Source organism: Uranotaenia lowii, chromosome 2 (assembly GCF_029784155.1).
Source record: "Uranotaenia lowii strain MFRU-FL chromosome 2, ASM2978415v1, whole genome shotgun sequence".
Taxonomy (NCBI): domain Eukaryota; kingdom Metazoa; phylum Arthropoda; class Insecta; order Diptera; family Culicidae; genus Uranotaenia; species Uranotaenia lowii.
Window position 1 is genome coordinate 63,078,782 of NC_073692.1, and position 19,910 is coordinate 63,098,691.

The 19,910-nt window shown below is 34.6% G+C and overlaps 1 protein-coding gene across 1 annotated transcript; it reads left to right on the plus strand.

Moving 5' to 3' along the window:
- The first annotated feature begins 17,426 nt into the window (after nucleotides 1-17,426).
- LOC129741471 (uncharacterized) lies at nucleotides 17,427-19,838 on the plus strand. The gene has a single exon (XM_055733210.1). It carries the CDS (start codon nucleotides 17,427-17,429, stop codon nucleotides 19,836-19,838), a length of 2,412 nt encoding a protein of 803 aa, XP_055589185.1.
- The last annotated feature ends 72 nt before the right edge of the window (nucleotides 19,839-19,910 follow it).

Genomic DNA, 19,910 nt, shown 5'->3' on the forward strand with positions numbered 1-19,910 from the left:
CAAGCCACAGGTACAAATGGCTTGCCAAACCAGATATTTCTTCGCGAACTTTGACATTTTCATGTGCTTGAAAATATCTGCTACCTGTGCAACGTGGCTCGAACGGAGATCACCCACCAAACCGTGGGTCTAGTGCTGCGACTCACTTGGCTGACTGTTGCGCCGAGACTGACGTAGATGCTTGCTTATGCCAGACCCATGTAACTTATCGAAAAATCTTTCTATACGCTCAGTGCTGCTCCCTTCTGAGAAGGGTTATCATAACAGGCGACTAAAATAGCTTGTACACCCTCCATGGGGGTCAATGGTTTGAGTATTCAACAACTTCAACGTCAAATAACATACAAAATTATCAAAGCAACCGTTGTTCGTATTCGCACTGTTGGTATCAATTTCAACATACTTGTTTTTATGAACAAAAAGATTCCCAATTGAGTATTCAATAGATGATTTTCTCCTCGAACAGAGTAAAATTAGAAAAGCAGAGTTTCGGTTTAATTCAAATTCAAATCAATTTTTTTCCGGATGGCTATATATGGATAATAATTCGTCCAAAAGGTCAACCAAAATATATTTTTACCATTTAAAGCATTGTAGATGGCTCTGAAGTACTCACTTCCAACAGATATACTTATAAAGCAGATTTGTTTTTCCAAGACACACATTGGTTACCATGGCTAGATGCATGAATCTTGTTGCCCCAACTCTTAAGGTGGCGTTGCGAACATCGAAAGTCCGTATAGAAGAATTAATGTTCGCGGCAAAGCCCACTTCTTTATCTTGAAGTGACGGTATCTTTGCTTATGCTCTGGGAGAATGTGCCGACAAACCAATACATTCAATGTACCCCACACATCTCCCTTCCTCTCTGGAATTTTTTTTTCACAAGCGCGCTTTTTTTTAAGCCCTTCCAAACCACCATCGTGTATTCAACCCCACGCTTTTCATATTCTACTATGCATCTGCAGATTCAGCAGCCTTAAAGATTCATTTCGCTATTCTGCCTAGCTAGCTTAGCAATGCATGCTTAAAAGTGCTCTGTGTTGACACATGAGAACATCAAACGATCTCGATGATTGCATCAAATGTTTTCAAAATCTCGTTTCTCTGCAATACATACAGCGGTTTGCCTTGTTCTTATTCTAGTGGTGTGCGTTTTTTATGGACGCTGTCAGGATACCTTCAGCATTATTCTCTCATCCACTTCCTTTCGGATGATAAAAATTCACAAACAATATCGTTAGCAGAGAAACTTTTCAATTACAACTTGTTTATCAGTGATGTCAATATTCCAGATTTTGTCTGAATTTTCCAGATTCTCGGACTTCCGTCATAAATTTTTTTTAGGTATTCAGACATTTAACATTTCATGAAGGTATTGTTTTTATTCGGAAGCTCTAAACTGCTGTAGAAAGTAATGCTTAAAATCATCGTTTTTTTTAATTCTGGCTATAATCCAATGTAGTCGTTCGATTTCGTTTGTAACTCTCAAGCTCTTCAAGCTCTCTTTTTTAGTGTTGGTGTACAATGTTGAAGAATCTGTTCCAAATTTCAATTATCTTTCAAATGTGCATACATAATCTGTACTAAAATTAGTCCCAAATATCTTTAGTTTTCTAGATAAATTTGTGACATCCATGAACTGCGGATATTTTTCTTCTTTTTCGGTTCTTTGCCCATACGACGACTCTCAAAACTTCAATGAGCTCTCAGCGATTCAAGTTTCCAATGCCGACAAATTCTAACTAGCGATGCCACCCTCAAATGTTTATTCTTCATTGCATAATTGTTCTTTTGATTAAAAATCCGATATAAAATCTGTATCAGCAACACAATTGATCTCAGTACGCAATTCAATAAAATATCTGTATACATTTCATGATCTTTGTGCAACCGCCAATACAACTGATATGCCGCTCAATCCATTTTTCCTTTAAAAAACACTATGGATTACTTTCCAAAATACTTTCGCTCGATGTGTTTCCTGAATCCTACTGTTAGTTCGATTTCTAACACCTTAGGATTCTCTCCTCAAATTTGCATCAAATTTCAGAATTCTTAACTTCGTTTATACCAATTCTGTTCTTGAAAAAAAATCTATACGTGTGGCAACCATAGTCTTCGGTATCCCCGACACGAAAGTTTACGTCATCGTCTCTTTTATATGTCATGGGGTGGAAATCTTTCACACGCACATCATCGCATATAATCTCCTCCTGCTTGGTCTCAAGAAGATCCAGATCTGCCAGGAATTTTATTTTTCCCCTTTCAATATTTGTATTCAATAAAAAATTGACTCATTTTGGAAGCGCTGTTAAAACATTTAACAAACGTTTGCAACCGATCGGGATTATATCACCTGTATGGCTAAATCACGCAAATACATCTTAATCTCACAGGACTGCCTAATCACAAAATGACAAACTTAAACTCATACCACAACGAATACATCTCTAAAACATCTCTACAGAAAAATCAATATATCAATATATCAGTCTTAGTCTTAACAAATAATAAATATTTCTTCAATCAAACATACTACAGTTCCCCTTAATCGGACACATCACACAGCGGTAGTTAGACGTTTTCTCAATAGCTGAAACAATATCCACCCAGCAAACATTTTTGTAGGTATATTTCTAAGAGAAAACTTTGCAATACGCTTCATATACATTATAAAATCATCTTATAAAACTCGAAAAAACAGCATTTACGTACTAAAGTGGAGGCAATATACGTACATATTTTTAACTTCTGGCTTATGCGATAAGTGTTGGGAAAATTTGACGATATACAACACCTTTTACCGTACATCCTGACAGTATGCGAGAGAGCGCAAGTTTTGCTCTCAATGCATGCAAACCGTTGCCAGCGATAATATTTGCTGCTTCTCTCATTGGACAGTTTAACCAAATGGACCCTCTGATTTTTAGAAATCTGGTTGCACTGCTAATCGCAGAGAGAACAACAAGGTTGTTTTCTCACTTGAATCCCGCACGCGGGAGACAAATTTGCAAACATGGCGCAATTTTGTTATATACGAGTCGGTAGACTTTAACTAACCATTTTTACGATCATTTACTTGGTTCGGTAGGAATTACGATTCGCATTAACATTGTTAACGAGTTGAGCTGACATTTCTAATGCGATGTTATGTTTGCTGGGCAGTTGCTTCTCAATAATATTTTGTTTAATAAATTCTACTAATTGATCACTTTCATCAACAATATTTCTCTATAATTTCAATAACTATTTGATACTTGAATGCCGTCTGTTTCACTCTTTTTTTATATTTTCTGAAGGATTTATAATATAAACGAGAAATAATGACATATTCCTCCAAAATTATGATTATTTTTTTTTTCAAATTCGAAAATCGAATATTTTAAGTGATGGGCGCATCTATTGAGCTCTTTTATGTCCGCTAAGCGAATGGCTACTGCATGTACTTGATATTTTGACACTGTTTTTCATGCATACTCCTATCACAAATATTCTTCACTGACTTGTAATTCTTCATGCTATCTATTTTAATGCAGCTACTTCAAGAACGCACTCCCCTTGTCAAGGCGATTTTCATCTCTATCCATTAAGTATTTTCAATGCTTACAACTTACATGCATTCATTTTTCTTTTTCATCTCAAAATTGTAATGCTCCGACTGCTGCTGTAATGCTCCAAACGCGCTGCGATTTTTTAAACTTTTACTTTCTTTTATGCTTTCTCAAATCACAGCTTTTTTCCTATAACTGCTGCATGCTTAACGCATTTAACTTCTAATTGTGTGGTTTTCCAACTTCCAATTATGAGGCTGTTCTAATAACTCTCCGTTTTCTATAACAGTTGTTTTATCGACACACTGTTTTACAATCCATGTGATTCTTCTTATTCGTATTCGTTAGACTGTTTCCTCAACTCGTACTTTATTCCCACAGCTGTCTTCTCTACATGCTGTTTTCAAATTTTTTAAGGCTTTCCTTCTTACTATTACAGCTGTCCTCTAAACGCGCTGTTTCTTTTCTACATACGGTCCTTCCGACACGCATTTCAAGGATGTCCTTTTTACTGCTACAGCTGTCATCTCAACATGAGGAATTTTCACGACGGTCCTCTTTGCTCACCTAGTTACAACTTCAGCTGTCCTCTCAACACGCTTTTTTTCAATTCATGCGGTCCACCCAACACGCATTTCTAGGCTGTCCTCTCAACTCGTCTTGTTACTATTACAGCTTAACTTACAGCTTAACTCAACGCACTGTTTTTCCCATGCGGTCCTCCCAACACGCATTTCCAGGCTGTCCTCTCAAATCGCCTTATATATTTCACAGCTGTCTTCTCAACTCGCTGTTTCTATTCATGCGGTCCTCTCAACACGCATTTTCAGGCTGTCCTCTCATCTCGCCTTATTACTTACAGCTGTCCTCTCTACACGCTGTTTTTTCATGCGGTCCTCCCAACACGCATTTCAAGGCTGTCCTCTCAACTTGCCTTATTTTTTCCACAGCTGTCCTCTCAACATGCTGTTTCTACTCTTGCGGTCCTCCCAACACGCATTTCCAGGCTGTCCTCTCAACTCGCCTGTTTTTATACGAATTTTCACTTTTTGTTTCGATGCAAAAAATACTCACAACCTGCTATTCTGGCAGCACTGGTCGTTCCGCTCCGCCTTTGAATTCCACGTGTATTTTTCTCTGGTGGGTGATCTCTGTTTAAGGTTCGATAAATTATGGAAAACGATTTCTCACTTATAAAAGACACTCATACGTCACACATAACATGTCACTTAGAAAAAACAAGTCCTGTCAGTCGCCAAATGTGCAACGTGGCTCGAACAGAGATCACCCACCAAACCGTGGGACTAGTGCTGCGACTCACTTGGCTGACTGTTGCGCCGAGACTGACGTAGATGCTTGCTTATGCTCTGAGAGAATGTGCCGACAAACCAATACATTCAATGTGCCCCACATACTACCTTTCCCCCTCCTTTTGCGGTATAAAACTCCTGTTCCGGAAGCTGCTTGTAGTCGGCTTTGACGTAGGTTTCGTCGTCCATTACCACGCAGTTAAACTTCGCGATTTGGAGTCACTACCTTCTTGTAAGTCGATAGTCGGGCTCGTTTTTTTGGTTCAATGCACGGTTGTAGACGATACACCCAGCTTATTTGCGGCATCTCGGAGAGAGAGAGATTAGTGTTTCGCTTGAAACTACCGGTAACTCTCTTTGTCGTCTCAGCGGCTTCCGGTTTTCGATTTCTCCCCGATCCAGACTTTCTGGCTGTCGACAAACGTTCCCCAAACACTTTAATTACATTTGTAACGGTTGATTTGGCAACTTTTAGCGATTTTGCCAGCTTTGCGTGCGAGTAGCTCGGATTTTCGCGATGCGCGAGTAAAATTTTGATACGCTGCTCTTCTTCCTTGGACGGCATTTTGACAACTGAAGAGTGAATTCCAAAATCAAAATAGGAGCAACATTCTACACACACACCCCTTCAAAATGAGGGGTGTTCAGGTTTTTTTAAATGCAAAATTGAAAGAAATACGTCAAGTTGATATTGACCAAATTTTGACCGTATCACCCTTTAACACGTTCGTCGCCACGGCACCCATATTCGGGTGACGGGTGTATTTCCTGGGGGGCCCCGTCACATCAAAAAGCGTGTGACGCTCTCTTACTTGAGTTTACCGCTCAGCTTCGCCACACGTTTCAAATATGGGAGTTCTCCCTCTTTGCTTTCTCTCTCTGAAAATTTTTTTGGGCCCGGCTAGTAAAACTACCAAAATGAGCGTGGCGACGAACGTGTTAAACCAACTGCCTAAAGTATCTTTTTAAAGTACACCCCTGTACCACCATATCCTCGAACATTGCATCTCGCGAGATCGTAGAGTACATCTCTCTCAACTCTTCTCATACTAGAAATTTAAAAAAGATCGAGAGAATGAGCATCTCATCCACAAGTTGCCTCGATGGGGATTGAAATAAAATCGCGCGCGTGGTGATAAAAGAGGTCCATCATATCTCATGCATGGTGGTGGAGTGAAGGGGCCAAAACAAATCGCGGGAAATCCATTTTCTTGCCACAGTTAATTCTGCAGCAGCTGTAATATCAGTCAGTAGCAGCAATATGCCTTAGCCGGGGGTTTGCCAATGGCAGTTTCCGGGACGACAACGTCGTTGCTGCCATAAAGCGCGAGATACACAATCAATCGCCGCGCATGCCGTATCAGCAAGAAAACCTTTCCTCAGTTGGATACTCTCTTCCAGCTGACAGTCCAGAAGGTATGTATAAGTATCAGGCGAAAAATCAAAAAGAATGGGACATAATTCTCAATTAAATTGAGCGGTATTAATGGATGTTCGGCGTTATTCGATTTATGATGGTGCGAGCTGGCTGGCTAGCTGCTGTAAAAGTTTCGCAATTGTATGGAGATTGCGGTAGTAAAAAGAAGTGCTCTCGAGTTTTTTTGTGTCTGTCTCGATTATTTGACTGCCATCGTCGTGACATTGGACTTGGAGCTCATAATTTTATATTTGATAAATGGGAATGGATAGCATTATAAACCGAGTTTTGCTTCCGTTTCGTTTCACTTTTCCTAACAATGGCAGCAAACAATTAAACAATAACAAAATCCTTTTTTTAAATTTTTGTAAATTTTTGTAAACATTTGTAAATTTTTGTAAATATTTGTAAATTTTTGTAAATTTTTGTAAATTTTTGTAAATTTTTGTAAGTTTTTGTCAATTTTTGTTTGTTTTTCTATTTCAGATTCGTGGAAAACTTGTTTTAATTATTTTTTAGGCTACTGAATCAATCATCATTTTTTTTAACATCGCAACTTTATCGAAGAACACGGCTTAGCATATCCTTTATCCCGGTGCGGGGGTGGCCATTAGCAGCGCTGTGACACGGTTCAAGAATCCAGTTCAAGTGGGAAAATGTTTTGGCGTAGAGGAACGGCCAAATTAAATTCCTATTAGAACAGAGTAAATCCGTGTTTGGAGTTGTGGTTCGGCCAGTCACGCGATTTCTCATCAGGCCAAACCACAAATGCCGCGACGTTGTCGTTGTTTTTTTTTTCGAAAGAATGTTGTGAAAAAAGACCAGGTCAAGTATAACCTCCAAACAAACATCGAAGCCCTCGGAAAAGTCTCGGAAAAATACCAGCGAACAATCAACCTGACAAGGTGAAGGTATTCGTTTGCGTTCGCCGTGAAAGAGCGATAATATGTTTATTTTCGAAAATTAATAGAACCCCCGGGAGTTTGCCGGACTGCGCTGCTACTCGAGGGTCCAACTTTCCGACTTTCCGAATGTTTCCCTCAATCCAAGGGCAAATCAATGAACCAGATGGCAATTAAGGCACTCATAGCTTTGGTTGGTCAATTAAAGCTATCGACTTTTTTTTTCATTACGACTCAACGATGTCCATTCAAGTTTTGTTAAGTTTTTTTTGTACACAGACGACAACAATGGCAAATATTCTCTATAAATGTGATGAGTTATGGACTATTTTGGCCACACGAGGTAGAAAATGGCTATAATAAATTTTAAGTAAAAGGGTGTGAAGGTAAAGTTTGAAAGGTCAAAAGTTTTGACGCAAAACTATTATTGGTTAGTTTACCTGATTGACGATTTTGGTCGAAAGATTACAAGTGGCTCCAGAGAGTAGAAAAGCTAATTCTGTACCAGCCACTGGAAATGCATCAATAAGGATGCAAAATTTAGGGCAATGTCACGTTCAATGGGAAAATAAAAAAAAAGTTTCAAAATCATTTGTTTAAAAACTTCTAAACTCTGCCATTTGCTATGTTTTTGAGCTTTTTTTCATTCAGGATTCAATGGGTAAAAACTGTGAACTCAAGATCAGGCGCTGCACGAAGAACAAAAACTCACCGCAGAGTTACTCCATTCGGTCAAACATTCGATAAGGCGTTTCTCATGAACCAACAAACCACAAATTACATTTCAACGGGCAAAACCGCACCGTAATCTGCTCCGATCAGGTAAAAATCCAAACTCCAAACGAAACGATTTGTCACCATCACGCCGGGGAAAAAAATCACGTCACGTGAACCCTCGTTCGTGATATTAAAGCTCGGGGCCAGAAATTCCTTCACGTTTGGATTGGTGCAGTTACCTGAACGTCCTGGCGTCCAAATGTGAAAAATGCCATAGCTTTTCCCTTACTCCTTCCCACGAAATCTACGAAAAGTGCCAAGACGGGGTTCGGAAAAATTCCTTAAGATAAAATTTCCCACACTCTAGTCCAAGCTTTAGGGGGAGGTTGATTCGTGACAGGAATAATTTAATTAGCGTGAAAATAACAATGTGTCAATGGGTATATTTTTTCTTTTACTCTTTGGTTAAAAAAAGTAAAAGAGAAGTTGAGGTCTGATAGTGGCGAGTGTGTCCCATCACTAACACGATACGTGATTACGATGTGACTGCACGCCTTTTTTTGAAAACAAAAAAAAAACTGTGAGATATGGGAAGAAAAAACGCAACTCAATGAGAAGCAGAGGAATGAGAAAAGCATACAATCCAATGGCATTTTTAGCCTAGGATCAGCTGTTTCTGTTCCGTTGATTCTTTATTGGAGGCTTAACCAATTGTCAAAATTGTTTAAATTGTTAACAACGTCAAAATTGTCCGAATTGTCAAAATTGTCAAAATAGTTAAAATTGTCAAGATTGTCAAAATTGTTAAAATTGTCAAAATTATCAAAATTGTCAAAATTGTCAAAATTGTCAAGATTGTCAAAATTGTTAAAATTGTCAAAATTATCAAAATTGTCAAAATTGTCAAAATTGTCAACATTGTCAAAATTGTCCAAATTGTCAAAATTGTCTAAATTGTCCAAATTGTCAAAATTGTCAAAATTGTCCAAATTGTCAAAATTGTCAAAATTGTCAAAATTGTCAAAATTGTCAAAATTGTCAAAATTGTCAAAATTGTCAAAATTGTCAAAATTGTCAAAATTGTCAAAATTGTCAAAATTGTCAAAATTGTCAAAATTGTCAAAATTATCAAAATTGTCAAAATTGTCTAAATTGTCATAGTTGTCAAAATTGTCAAAATTGTCAAAATTGTCAAAATTGTCAAAATTGTCAAAGTTGTCAAAATTGTTAAAATTGTCAAAATTGTCAAAATTGTCAAAATTGTAAAAATTGTCAAAATTGACGAAATGGTCCAAATTGTCCAAATTGTCAAAGTTGTCATAATTGTCAAAATTGCCAAAATTGTCAAAATTGTCAAAATTGCCAAAATTGTCAAAATTGTCAAAATTGTCAAAATTGTCAAAATTGTCAAAATTGTCAAAATTGTCAAAATTGTCAAAATTGTCAAAATTGTCAAAATTGTCAAAATTGTCAAAATTGTCAAAATTGTCAAAATTGTCAAAATTGTCAAAATTGTCAAAATTGTCAAAATTGTCAAAATTGTCAAAATTGTCAAAATTGTCAAAATTATCAAAATTGTCAAAATTGTCAAAATTGTCAAAATTGTCAAAATTGTCAAAATTGTCAAAATTGTCAAAATTGTCAAAATTGTCAAAATTGTCAAAATTGTCAAAATTGTCAAAATAGACAAAAATGACAAAAATGACAAAAATGACAAAAATGACAAAAATGACAAAAATGACAAAAATGACAAAAATGACAAAAATGACAAAAATGACAAAAATGAAAAAAATTACAAAAATTACAAATATGACAACAATGACAAAAATGACAAAAATGACAAAAATGACAAAAATGACAAAAATGACAAAAATGACAAAAATGACAAAAATGACAAAAATGACAAAAATGACAAAAATGACAAAAATGACAAAAATGACAAAAATGACAAAAATGACAAAAATGACAAAAATGACAAAAATGACAAAAATGACAAAAATGACAAAAATGACAAAAATGACAAAAATGACAAAAATGACAAAAATGACAAAAATGACAAAAATGACAAAAATGACAAAAATGACAAAAATGACAAAAATGACAAAAATGACAAAAATGACAAAAATGACAAAAATGACAAAAATGACAAAAATGACAAAAATGACAAAAATGACAAAAATGACAAAAATGACAAAAATTACAAAAATGACAAAAATGACAAAAATGACAAAAATGACAAAAATGACAAAAATGACAAAAATGACAAAAATGACAAAAATGACAAAAATGACAAAAATGACAAAAATGACAAAAATGACAAAAATGACAAAAATGACAAAAATGACAAAAATGACAAAAATGACAAAAATGACAAAAATGACAAAAATGACAAAAATGACAAAAATGACAAAAATGACAAAAATGACAAAAATGACAAAAATGACAAAAATGACAAAAATGACAAAAATGACAAAAATGACAAAAATGACAAAAATGACAAAAATGACAAAAATGACAAAAATGACAAAAATGACAAAAATGACAAAAATGACAAAAATGACAAAAATGACAAAAATGACAAAAATGACAAAAATGACAAAAATGACAAAAATGACAAAAATGACAAAAATGACAAAAATGACAAAAATGACAAAAATGACAAAAATGACAAAAATGACAAAAATGACAAAAATGACAAAAATGACAAAAATGACAAAAATGACAAAAATGACAAAAATGACAAAAATGACAAAAATGACAAAAATGACAAAAATGACAAAAATGACAAAAATGACAAAAAGACAAAAATGACAAAAATGACAAAAATGACAAAAATGATAAAAATGACAAAAATGACAAAAATGACAAAAATGACGAAAATGACGAAAATGACAAAAGAGACAAAATGACAAAAATGGCAAAAATGACAAAAATGACAAAAATGACAAAAATGACAAAAATGACAAAAATGACAAAAATGACAAAAATGACAAAAATGACAAAAATGACAAAAATGACAAAAATGACAAAAATGACAAAAATGACAAAAATGACAAAAATGACAAAAATGACAAAAATGACAAAAATGACAAAAATGACAAAAAATGACAAAAATGACAAAAATGACAAAAATGACAAAAGTGACAAAAATGACAAAAATGACAAAAATGACAAAAATTACAAAAATGACAAAAATTACAAAAATTACAAAAATGATAAAATTGACAAAAAAAAAGAAATATAAAAAATAATGACAAAAATAAGAAAAATTACAAAAATTGCAAAAATTTCAAAATGACAAAAAAAAAACATAAAATGTCAAATATTTTTTTGTATGTGTTTTTAAATTAGTGTGAATTTATATCATGTTCTGTTTTTTTTTTTTTAATTTTTCAGTTTTTATTTAAATTTTCAGTTGATGGTTTGATTTTTTATATATTTTTTTCAAATTTGATTAATTTTATTAATTTTAAAATTTTGTGTATTTCGATCTCTCTTTTTGATATTTTCACGTTGCAAATCAGAATCAGATTCAAAACTAGGTGGGTAATCCGGTAAATGTTTCTGATGATCCGGAACTATCTGCATGAGCTGTCGTAGTAGCTATTTAAGCTTTTTAACCTTCCGCAAATTTGTTCATTCATTCCAGGATACCCCGATCTCTAATTCCGGAATAGACCGTGCGTCGTCGCGTGAATAAATCTAGTTAGAAGTGGACCAAGTGGTGGTGTGGGGACCAATTAAAATGCACATAAATCAACGTCCGGATCCGGAAGCCACTCCAAGCACCAGCAACAGCAGCAGAATTCGCGTTAGGGTGTGTAGAGCGGAAGTGTACTATTTCTGCTTAGTTCTGGCTTCTGGTATTTGTATGTTTGCCAGTGTATGTGAAACACTATAAAGAAGAGAGACTCACTGGAGCGACATTTATCCCAGTTATATTATTTTCTATTCCGTGGCGTTGGATTTTTCTTCCGTTATTTTTTTATCTGTTTTTTTTTCTCTCTATTCATGTCCCTATCCTGGTCATCTCTTTCTACAGTACGCGATGACAAATTCACTCGATTGGGACAGTTTTCAACAACTGCCATCCGGGAAACTTCATAATCGGATTTTCCTCGATTTGCTGACAACTATCCCCACATCAGAGCTTGATAAAAAGGGAGGATTGAGAAAAAAGAAAAAAAAGTAACTAGCTCCCCGGACCTTTAGAGCCGCAAATTGGACCTATTTTATTTTTTGTCAGCACGGATTACTGGAAGTGAAAAAGTTTGCCTTTTACGAGATTCATCAACTATTTTCCACTCAAATAGCATGCTCACTTTTTTGCGGTGGCGTTTCGAGATGTAGTTCTGAAAAAGAGGTTGTAATGAATTTAATCCAATTTAGCACACCACAAAAACTTGAAACTAGTTTAAAACCCTAAGGACGATAAATTAAGTAAATTTTCCGGGATTTTAAAATGTTTTCAAATGCATAAAAAAATTGAAAATTGTTGTATTAGTTTGCTTTTAAGAAAATTTTAAAAATTAAGTAAATTTTTGAAATTTTTTGACATTTTTCGTAATTTTTATTAAATTTTTGTAAGTTATTAAAAATTTTTGGAAATTTTTGTTAGTTAAAAAAATGAACAAAATTAACAATTATTTACAAAAATAAACAAATTAAAAGTACAAAAATTTACAAAAACTCACAAAAAATTCAAAAAAATTTACAAAAATTTAAAAAACATAACAAAATTTACAAAAATTTACAAAAAATTACAGAAATTTACAAAAATTTACTAAAATTTACCAAAAGTTACTAAAATTAACAAAAATTTACAAAAATTTACAAAAAATTACAAAAATTTACAAAAATTTACAAAAATTTACAAAAATTTACAAAAATTTACAAAAATTTACAAAAATTTACAAAAATTTACAAAAATTTACAAAAATTTACAAAAATTTACAAAAATTTACAAAAATTTACAAAAATTTCCAAAAATTAAAAACAATGTACAAAAATAAATATTTACAAAAATTTATAAAAATTTACAAACATTTACAAAAATTTACAAAAATTTACAAAAATTTACAAAAGTTTACAAAAATTTACAAAAATTTACAAAAATTTACAAAAATTTACAAAAATTTACAAAATTTCAATAATTTACAAAAATTTAAAAAATTTACAAAAATTTACAAAAATTTACAAAAATTTACAAAAATTTACAAAAATTTACAAAAATTTACAAAAAATTTACAAAAATTTACAAAAATTTACAAAAATTTACAAAAATTTACAAAAATTTACAAAAATATACAAAAATTTATAAATATTTACAAAAATTTTCAAAAATTTTCAAAAATTTACAAAAATTTACAAAAATATACAAAAATTTATAAATATTTACAAAAATTTACAAACATTTACAAAAATTTACAAAAATTTACAAAAATTTACAAAAATTTACAAAATTTTACCAAATTTTACAAAAATTTACAAAAATTTACAAAAATTTACAAAAATTTACAAAAATTTACAAAAATTTACAAAAATTTACAAAAATTTACAAAAATTTACAAAAATTTACAAAAATTTACAAAAGTTTACAAAAATTTACAAAAATTTATAAAAATTAACAAAAATTTACAAAAATTTACAAAATTTTACAAGAAAATAAACAAAAAATTACAAAAATTTACAAAAATTTCAAAAATTTACAAAAATTTACAAAAAATCACGAAAATTTACAAAAATTTCAAAAATTTACCCAAATTTACAAAAATTATCAAAAATTGACAAAAATTTGAAAAATTTACAAAAATTATAAAAATTTTCAAAAATTTACAAAACTTTACAAAAATTTACAAAAGTTTACAAAAATTTACAAAAATTTACAAAAATTTACAAAAATTTACAAAAATTTACAAAAATTTACAAAAATTTACAAAAATTTACAAAAATTTACAAAAATTTACAAAAAATAACAAAAATTTACAATAATTTACAAAAATTAACAAAAATTTACAAAAATTTACAAAAATTTACAAAAATTTACAAAAATTTACAAAAATTTACAAAAATTTACAAAAATTTACAAAAATTTACAAAAATTTACAAAAATTTACAAAAATTTACAAAAATTTACAAAAATTTACAAAAATTTACAAAAATTTACAAAAATTCACAAAAATTTACAAAAATTTTCAAAAATTAAAAAAAAATTACAAAAATTTACAAGAATTTACTAATGTACAAAAATTTACAAAAATTTACAAATGTACAAAAATTTACAAAGATTAAAAAAAATATATCAAAAATTCACAATTTTTTTTCCTTAAAAATTTTTGAAAGGATTAAAACTTTTGAAATTTATTGTTAACCTTATAATAATATGTTGTAAATTGTGTTGTCATTGATTGGTTGTTAAGCAGTGAAACATACATATTTAACTCTGTCACACTCAAGCAAAAACGATAGAGTGTTTCCGTTTCGTTTCGCATTTCAAGTGTCCCAAGAGTTTCCGCAAAACCGAAAACAACCACTCCATCCACTCGTCGTGGAACCGTAAATCATCGGAACGAAAAACCATCCTTTGACACGGAAACGGAAGCGCCGTGCAGCAAGGACGAAGCGCTCTGAAACTGAGATGAGAAGAGAAAAACTGGTATAAAAATCTGCATCCGCAGAAGCATCTCAAGCATCATTCACTTCGAAACGAGAGCTCTAGCGATGGCTTTCAGCTGGGCTGGATTGAAAACGGGTAAAAAGTTGAAATAAGAGTAAATCATTCATCTTGTTTGAGCAGGATGTTCTTGTCTATTTTTCAGATTGGAACTGGAATTAAAATTCACTTAACAATGTTAGTCTCACGTAGAAACTTCGTCGAGATTTGTTGATTGGTGGAAATTCTATCAATAAGATAAATGTTTCGATTTTCTAAAAAAAAATATCATTTAAATCAATTATTCGATTATATTTAAAAAAAAAATCAAATAAAATTAGCGGGATGCTTCCAATAGGCACGTGGTAATTTTAACATTTTTTAAACCAATTCATTTCAATCCAATTACCAACGGATAGCAATTTAGCAAATCCTTCTTCGATGCACAACAATGAAAAGCAATTTTCCCAACTCCAGGTCGGTCTGTGAAGGAAAAGCAATCCTCTTAAACGATGTTTTCCTTACTATCACTCTGTGGTGCGAGGGAGGCATCGGGTATCATCGGTTCGGCGTTCTCCGGTGAATTGTTCCGGGTTGGAAATTTCTCAGCATCTAGAAGGAAGGAAGGAAGGAAAAAAATGCGTCGATAGGACTGAGAAAATAATCACATCCGATTGATGATGAACTGTAGGCACGGAGGAGGATGCTGCAGTTCGGAGCGAAATTCTTCCTCGGAAGGCAGTTGTCGGGTATCAGTCTCAAATCAAAATTGTTGGCATAATCGAAGACTTGAGCCGGTAGATTGAGACAAATACCTAGTGGGTACGTACAGCATGAAATGATTGATTATTGAATATTGCTTCCAGCAAGATTTAATTTTCGAATCCACTGGTCATGTTTGTAAAATACTAAGTTAATTAGTTTTTTCCAAGTGTGATGAATTTGAAGAAAACATATTAGATGATGAATCGTGTTTGTTAGTAGTAGAAAAAATCAATATTATTTAGAGTTTTGTTTTGTAAACATGTAGAGTTAAAATTATAACAAAATATTGAAAATAGAAAATCTGAAGACACCATGCACCGTGGCCAAATACTCCAGTTTTAGGTAGATTACTTACTGACCAGCGTATATTAATTATAGGTTATCATACATCAAGCCTCGAATCAGGCATCTATAATTAGGCGTCGCCAAGCATGATGTCGAAATTGTTATGAGATTGCATCACACATTATTTATATCAATCTATCTTTTATATAAAATAGTCATTTAACGGTGTTAGTCTGATTTCTCCTCTAAATGCCTGAACCTGGAACTATTTTTAGAATATTATGTAGGCATGGGAATAGGTTTTAATAAAATACTAACTGATCCGGTGTGCTTTGCTACCCATTCCATGGAAAAAAAAAAATTAAGTTCGTTAAAATTATCATAATCAAAATAAATTTCCTTTCAAATTAAATTCCAACATCATTCAAAAGCGAACTATTTTTCATGACATGAGCTTCTAAACTGTCTTGAGTCTCAACGTAACTTAAAGGTTTGTAGGTTGAAGAAGCCACCCTTTAGAAAAAAAATAGGAGGGATCTTCAATACCATAAATAACAGGCAAATTTGCACATAATCATAAACTGTGCCAAGCATTGTTACTTTAAATTTATCGGCCTTGTCGGTGAAAAATGATGTCCTTTTAAGTAGGGATATCTAAAGATTATGAAACTTTTATTGATGGATAGAAGGTTAGATGAAATGAATGATGGTTGAAATGATCGGGTAGAATTCATTTAGAGCATTATCATCACATATCAAACGCATGGAAAGTATGAATGCGGCCTGTTAACGCTGAAACACCCTAAAAATGTTGTGTTCTAAATATTTGTTTTGTACTGTAGTAGTTTTATGGCAGAGAAGTAGATGAGCTTTTCCTTTGTTCAATACACTTATTGTTACTAGAATAGTAATAGGAGAGAGTCTCCAAACTTGGTCTCTCTTAGGGTAGATTATTAGTAGACTTGAATAAATCTGCCTCTTGGCTCTTGAACACCGCACGAGACGGTCGACTTTTACTGGAGTCCGCGCGTTTGAGTTTTATATCCGAGCCGTACTCTAAGTCCGTGAACGTCGCAAGTGCTCCGTAGTGCCTTTTCTGTGGCCACCTCACTAGCCCCTCGAGCTAGTCGAGGTAATTGAACAATCATAGTGGTCCTTCGAACCGGATATGGTCTAGTTTTCCGGAAATACAGTGCGCTAGTGAAGTGACTTCAGAAAACGCGGAACTTGGACGTTCACCCGCGAAAAAACATCGGAACGATTGTGCGATCACAAAATGGTGGACTTTGTGAACAACGTGTTCTGAACAATGGAACATTGTGTCTGCGGAACAATTGTGGCTTGTTCCTGGAAATTTTGAACAATTTGTGCGATAAATGAAATCCAAATTAATGGAACTATAAGTGCAAAAATAAAAACCCGATCCAAGTGCATGAACATTGAGCGATCGGTAGAAATAAGTGAAATTGGAACTTCAACCCTCGATCACACGTGCATGAACGATCGAGTTGCGTGAAACAGTTCCAGAGGAAAAAGTGCTACAAAAGAACGAAAGCGGTTTGCATGGTGCAGTAGAGTGGATGACGTACTGTGCAGGTCGAAAGAGCTCGAGAGAATTCGCCATTTTGATGCCAGTTTGATCCCCCACGAGGCTGGATTGCTGGATATGTATGAATGATATGCCAGCATGATTTGATGTTTTCAGGGTCGGTCATAAAACGGTGGAATCGTTGATTGGAAGTCAGGTAAGATCGTGCAAGTGGGTGCGTTGTTTCCGGAAGTTAAGTTGAATATTGAATTTTTGAGTATTTTTCCTTTTTCGCAATGGCGGCTGAAAAGAAGATCCAGGTGATCTCCTATTATCGTATGATAGACTCCATTGAGTCCCGAGCGGAAAAATTGCTTTTGTTTGTGCGTTCGTTTGATACCGAGAAGCAAGAAAGTTCACTTCTCGAAGACAAGCTTGAGTCGATTGACCAGATGCGTTCTTTATTGCATGAAACTGAGGTTAAATTATATGGGGTAATTAAGGAGGATGAGGTTGGGTCCCTGCAGATGACGATTGAGAAGATAGAAGATTTGTTTGATGACATCCGTCACCGAGTTCGAAAGATTATCCGAGAAATTGATCCTCCCAAGCCGATAAGTGCCCCAGCAGCGGTTAATTCAACACAACACTCCCATACAAAATTGCCAGATTTTCCCCTTCCCCGATTCAATGGCCAATTGGAAGACTGGCTGACATTCAAGTCCCAATTTAATTCTTTGATTAAACGTCGTGAAAGTTTGTCAGAAAGTGAGAAGCTATTCTACCTGAAGGCTGCCATCCAAGATGGCTCAGCCCGTCATGTCCAGTCCTCCGAAGACAATTTTTCATCACTCTGGAAGGCATTATGTTCAGAGTTCGAGAATAAGCGATTGTTGGTAGATAGGCATATTGCTCAGCTGTTTCATCTGAAACCTTTAGTTCGTGAGTCTGGATCCGCATTACGAACTTTACTGAGTGACGTTACTCGTATCATTAGAGCGTTGGCGAATCTTGAGCTAAAATTAGAACCTTTATCGGAACAGTTCTTGGTTTATCTGGTATGCGCGCGGTTGGATACCCGCACCAGAAAGGATTTTGAGCTTAAGTTCACTGATCATTCGTTGCCATCTTGGGAGAAACTTCTCGAGTACCTACAGTCTAGATGTAGATGCCTAGAGAGCATTGACCAGGATAAAGAAGAGGTTCAAAGCTCAAGCTTTCGAGGAAGGTTCGGGCACAATGAGCGAAGTGGGTCACACTCATCTAAGGTTTTAGCAATCAATACCGGCAGGTCATATGGTAACCCTGTTTGTTTTGCATGTAAGGGGAATCATTATTTGAGCAACTGCGAAGACTATCTGAAGCTACAATTACGCGATCGTATCTCGAAGGTGCGCAGTCTTGGATTGTGCATGAACTGTTTCAGTAACCGACACCATGTTAGAGACTGCAAGGGGAGCTCCTGCAAGAAATGTGGAGGCCGTCACCACACTACGTTGCATGAAAACAATGCTAACCAGCCAACTCAACCAACACCTACCCCGCGTAGGACCCCTGAGATGCCTACAACGTCCTCAAACGCGCTAGTAGCTTCCTTTGCTTGTACTAATTCGCAGCCAAAACAGTATATTCTCTATACCGCAGTTTGCATGATAGAAGACGAGTTTGGAAATTTGATCAATTGTCGTGTTTTGCTCGACAGTGGGTCGATGCATAATTTAGTATCCACGCGTGTGGTAAGCGCGTTGCGCTTGCGAAAGACGAAGGTGAACATGTCCGTTGAAGGTATTTCGGGTGCACCTAAGATGATTTCGAGTCAGGTCAGAGTAAAGATCCACTCCACCTACAAGTCAGACTTCACCTACAGCACAGAAAGTTTGGTCATGAGCAAAATTACAGGAAACTTGCCAATCAATTCGTTCAATATTGATCCTGGGCAAATTCCGTCAGAGATAGTACTCGCAGATCCGTGGTTTAGTCAATCACGAATAATTGATATGCTTCTTGGAATACAAGTGTTCCATGAAATGTTTACTGGGCAAACCCATACCATAATTGAAAATCCTCCTTGTTGGTGCGAAGAAACCGTCTTTGGTTGGGTAGTAGGTGGTGCTATTGAAAGACCAGAAGTTGATCGAACGATCTCTAATGTCTGTAAGATCGTTACGAATGAGGCGTTGAGCGAGCAAATTAGCAGATTTTGGGAAGCCGAGTCCATTCATGAGCCTCGAATGTTGACTCAAGACGAAAGAGCCGCAGAGCAAAGTTTTTCCGATACTTGCTGCCGATCGGAAAATGGTCGCTATGAAGTAGGTCTGCCGTTGAGACCCAGTATAAAGGAATTAGGTGACAGTCAAACGATAGCTTTGCGTAGATTTCTACAGACAGAAAAACGACTGATTCACGACCAAGATCTTTACGAGCAGTACCGAGAATTTATGCATGATTATGAAACCCAGGGCCATATGATTAAGTGTGACACCAATTGCTCAGAAGGATATTTTCTGCCACACCATGCAGTGCTTAACTTGGCAAGCACCACGACGAAGACGCGTGTCGTTTTTGATGCGTCTGCAGTAGCTTCGAGGGGAGGTTCCCTGAATGATCACCTTTACGTTGGCCCTACCATTCAGCCCAAGCTCGCCGAAATCGTGCTACGATTGCGGGTGCCCAAGATTGTATTTACGGCAGATGTTCAGGCAAATTAGAATCCGAGCAGAAGATCAGAAGTACCAACAGATATTTTGGCGTCGCCAGCCGAACGAATCTTTAGAGGTGTT

Bases quoted from the DNA above. Each gene is read 5' to 3' on its own strand.
- LOC129741471 (XM_055733210.1), top strand. From the start codon at position 17,427: ATGGCGGCTGAAAAGAAGATCCAGGTGATCTCCTATTATCGTATGATA.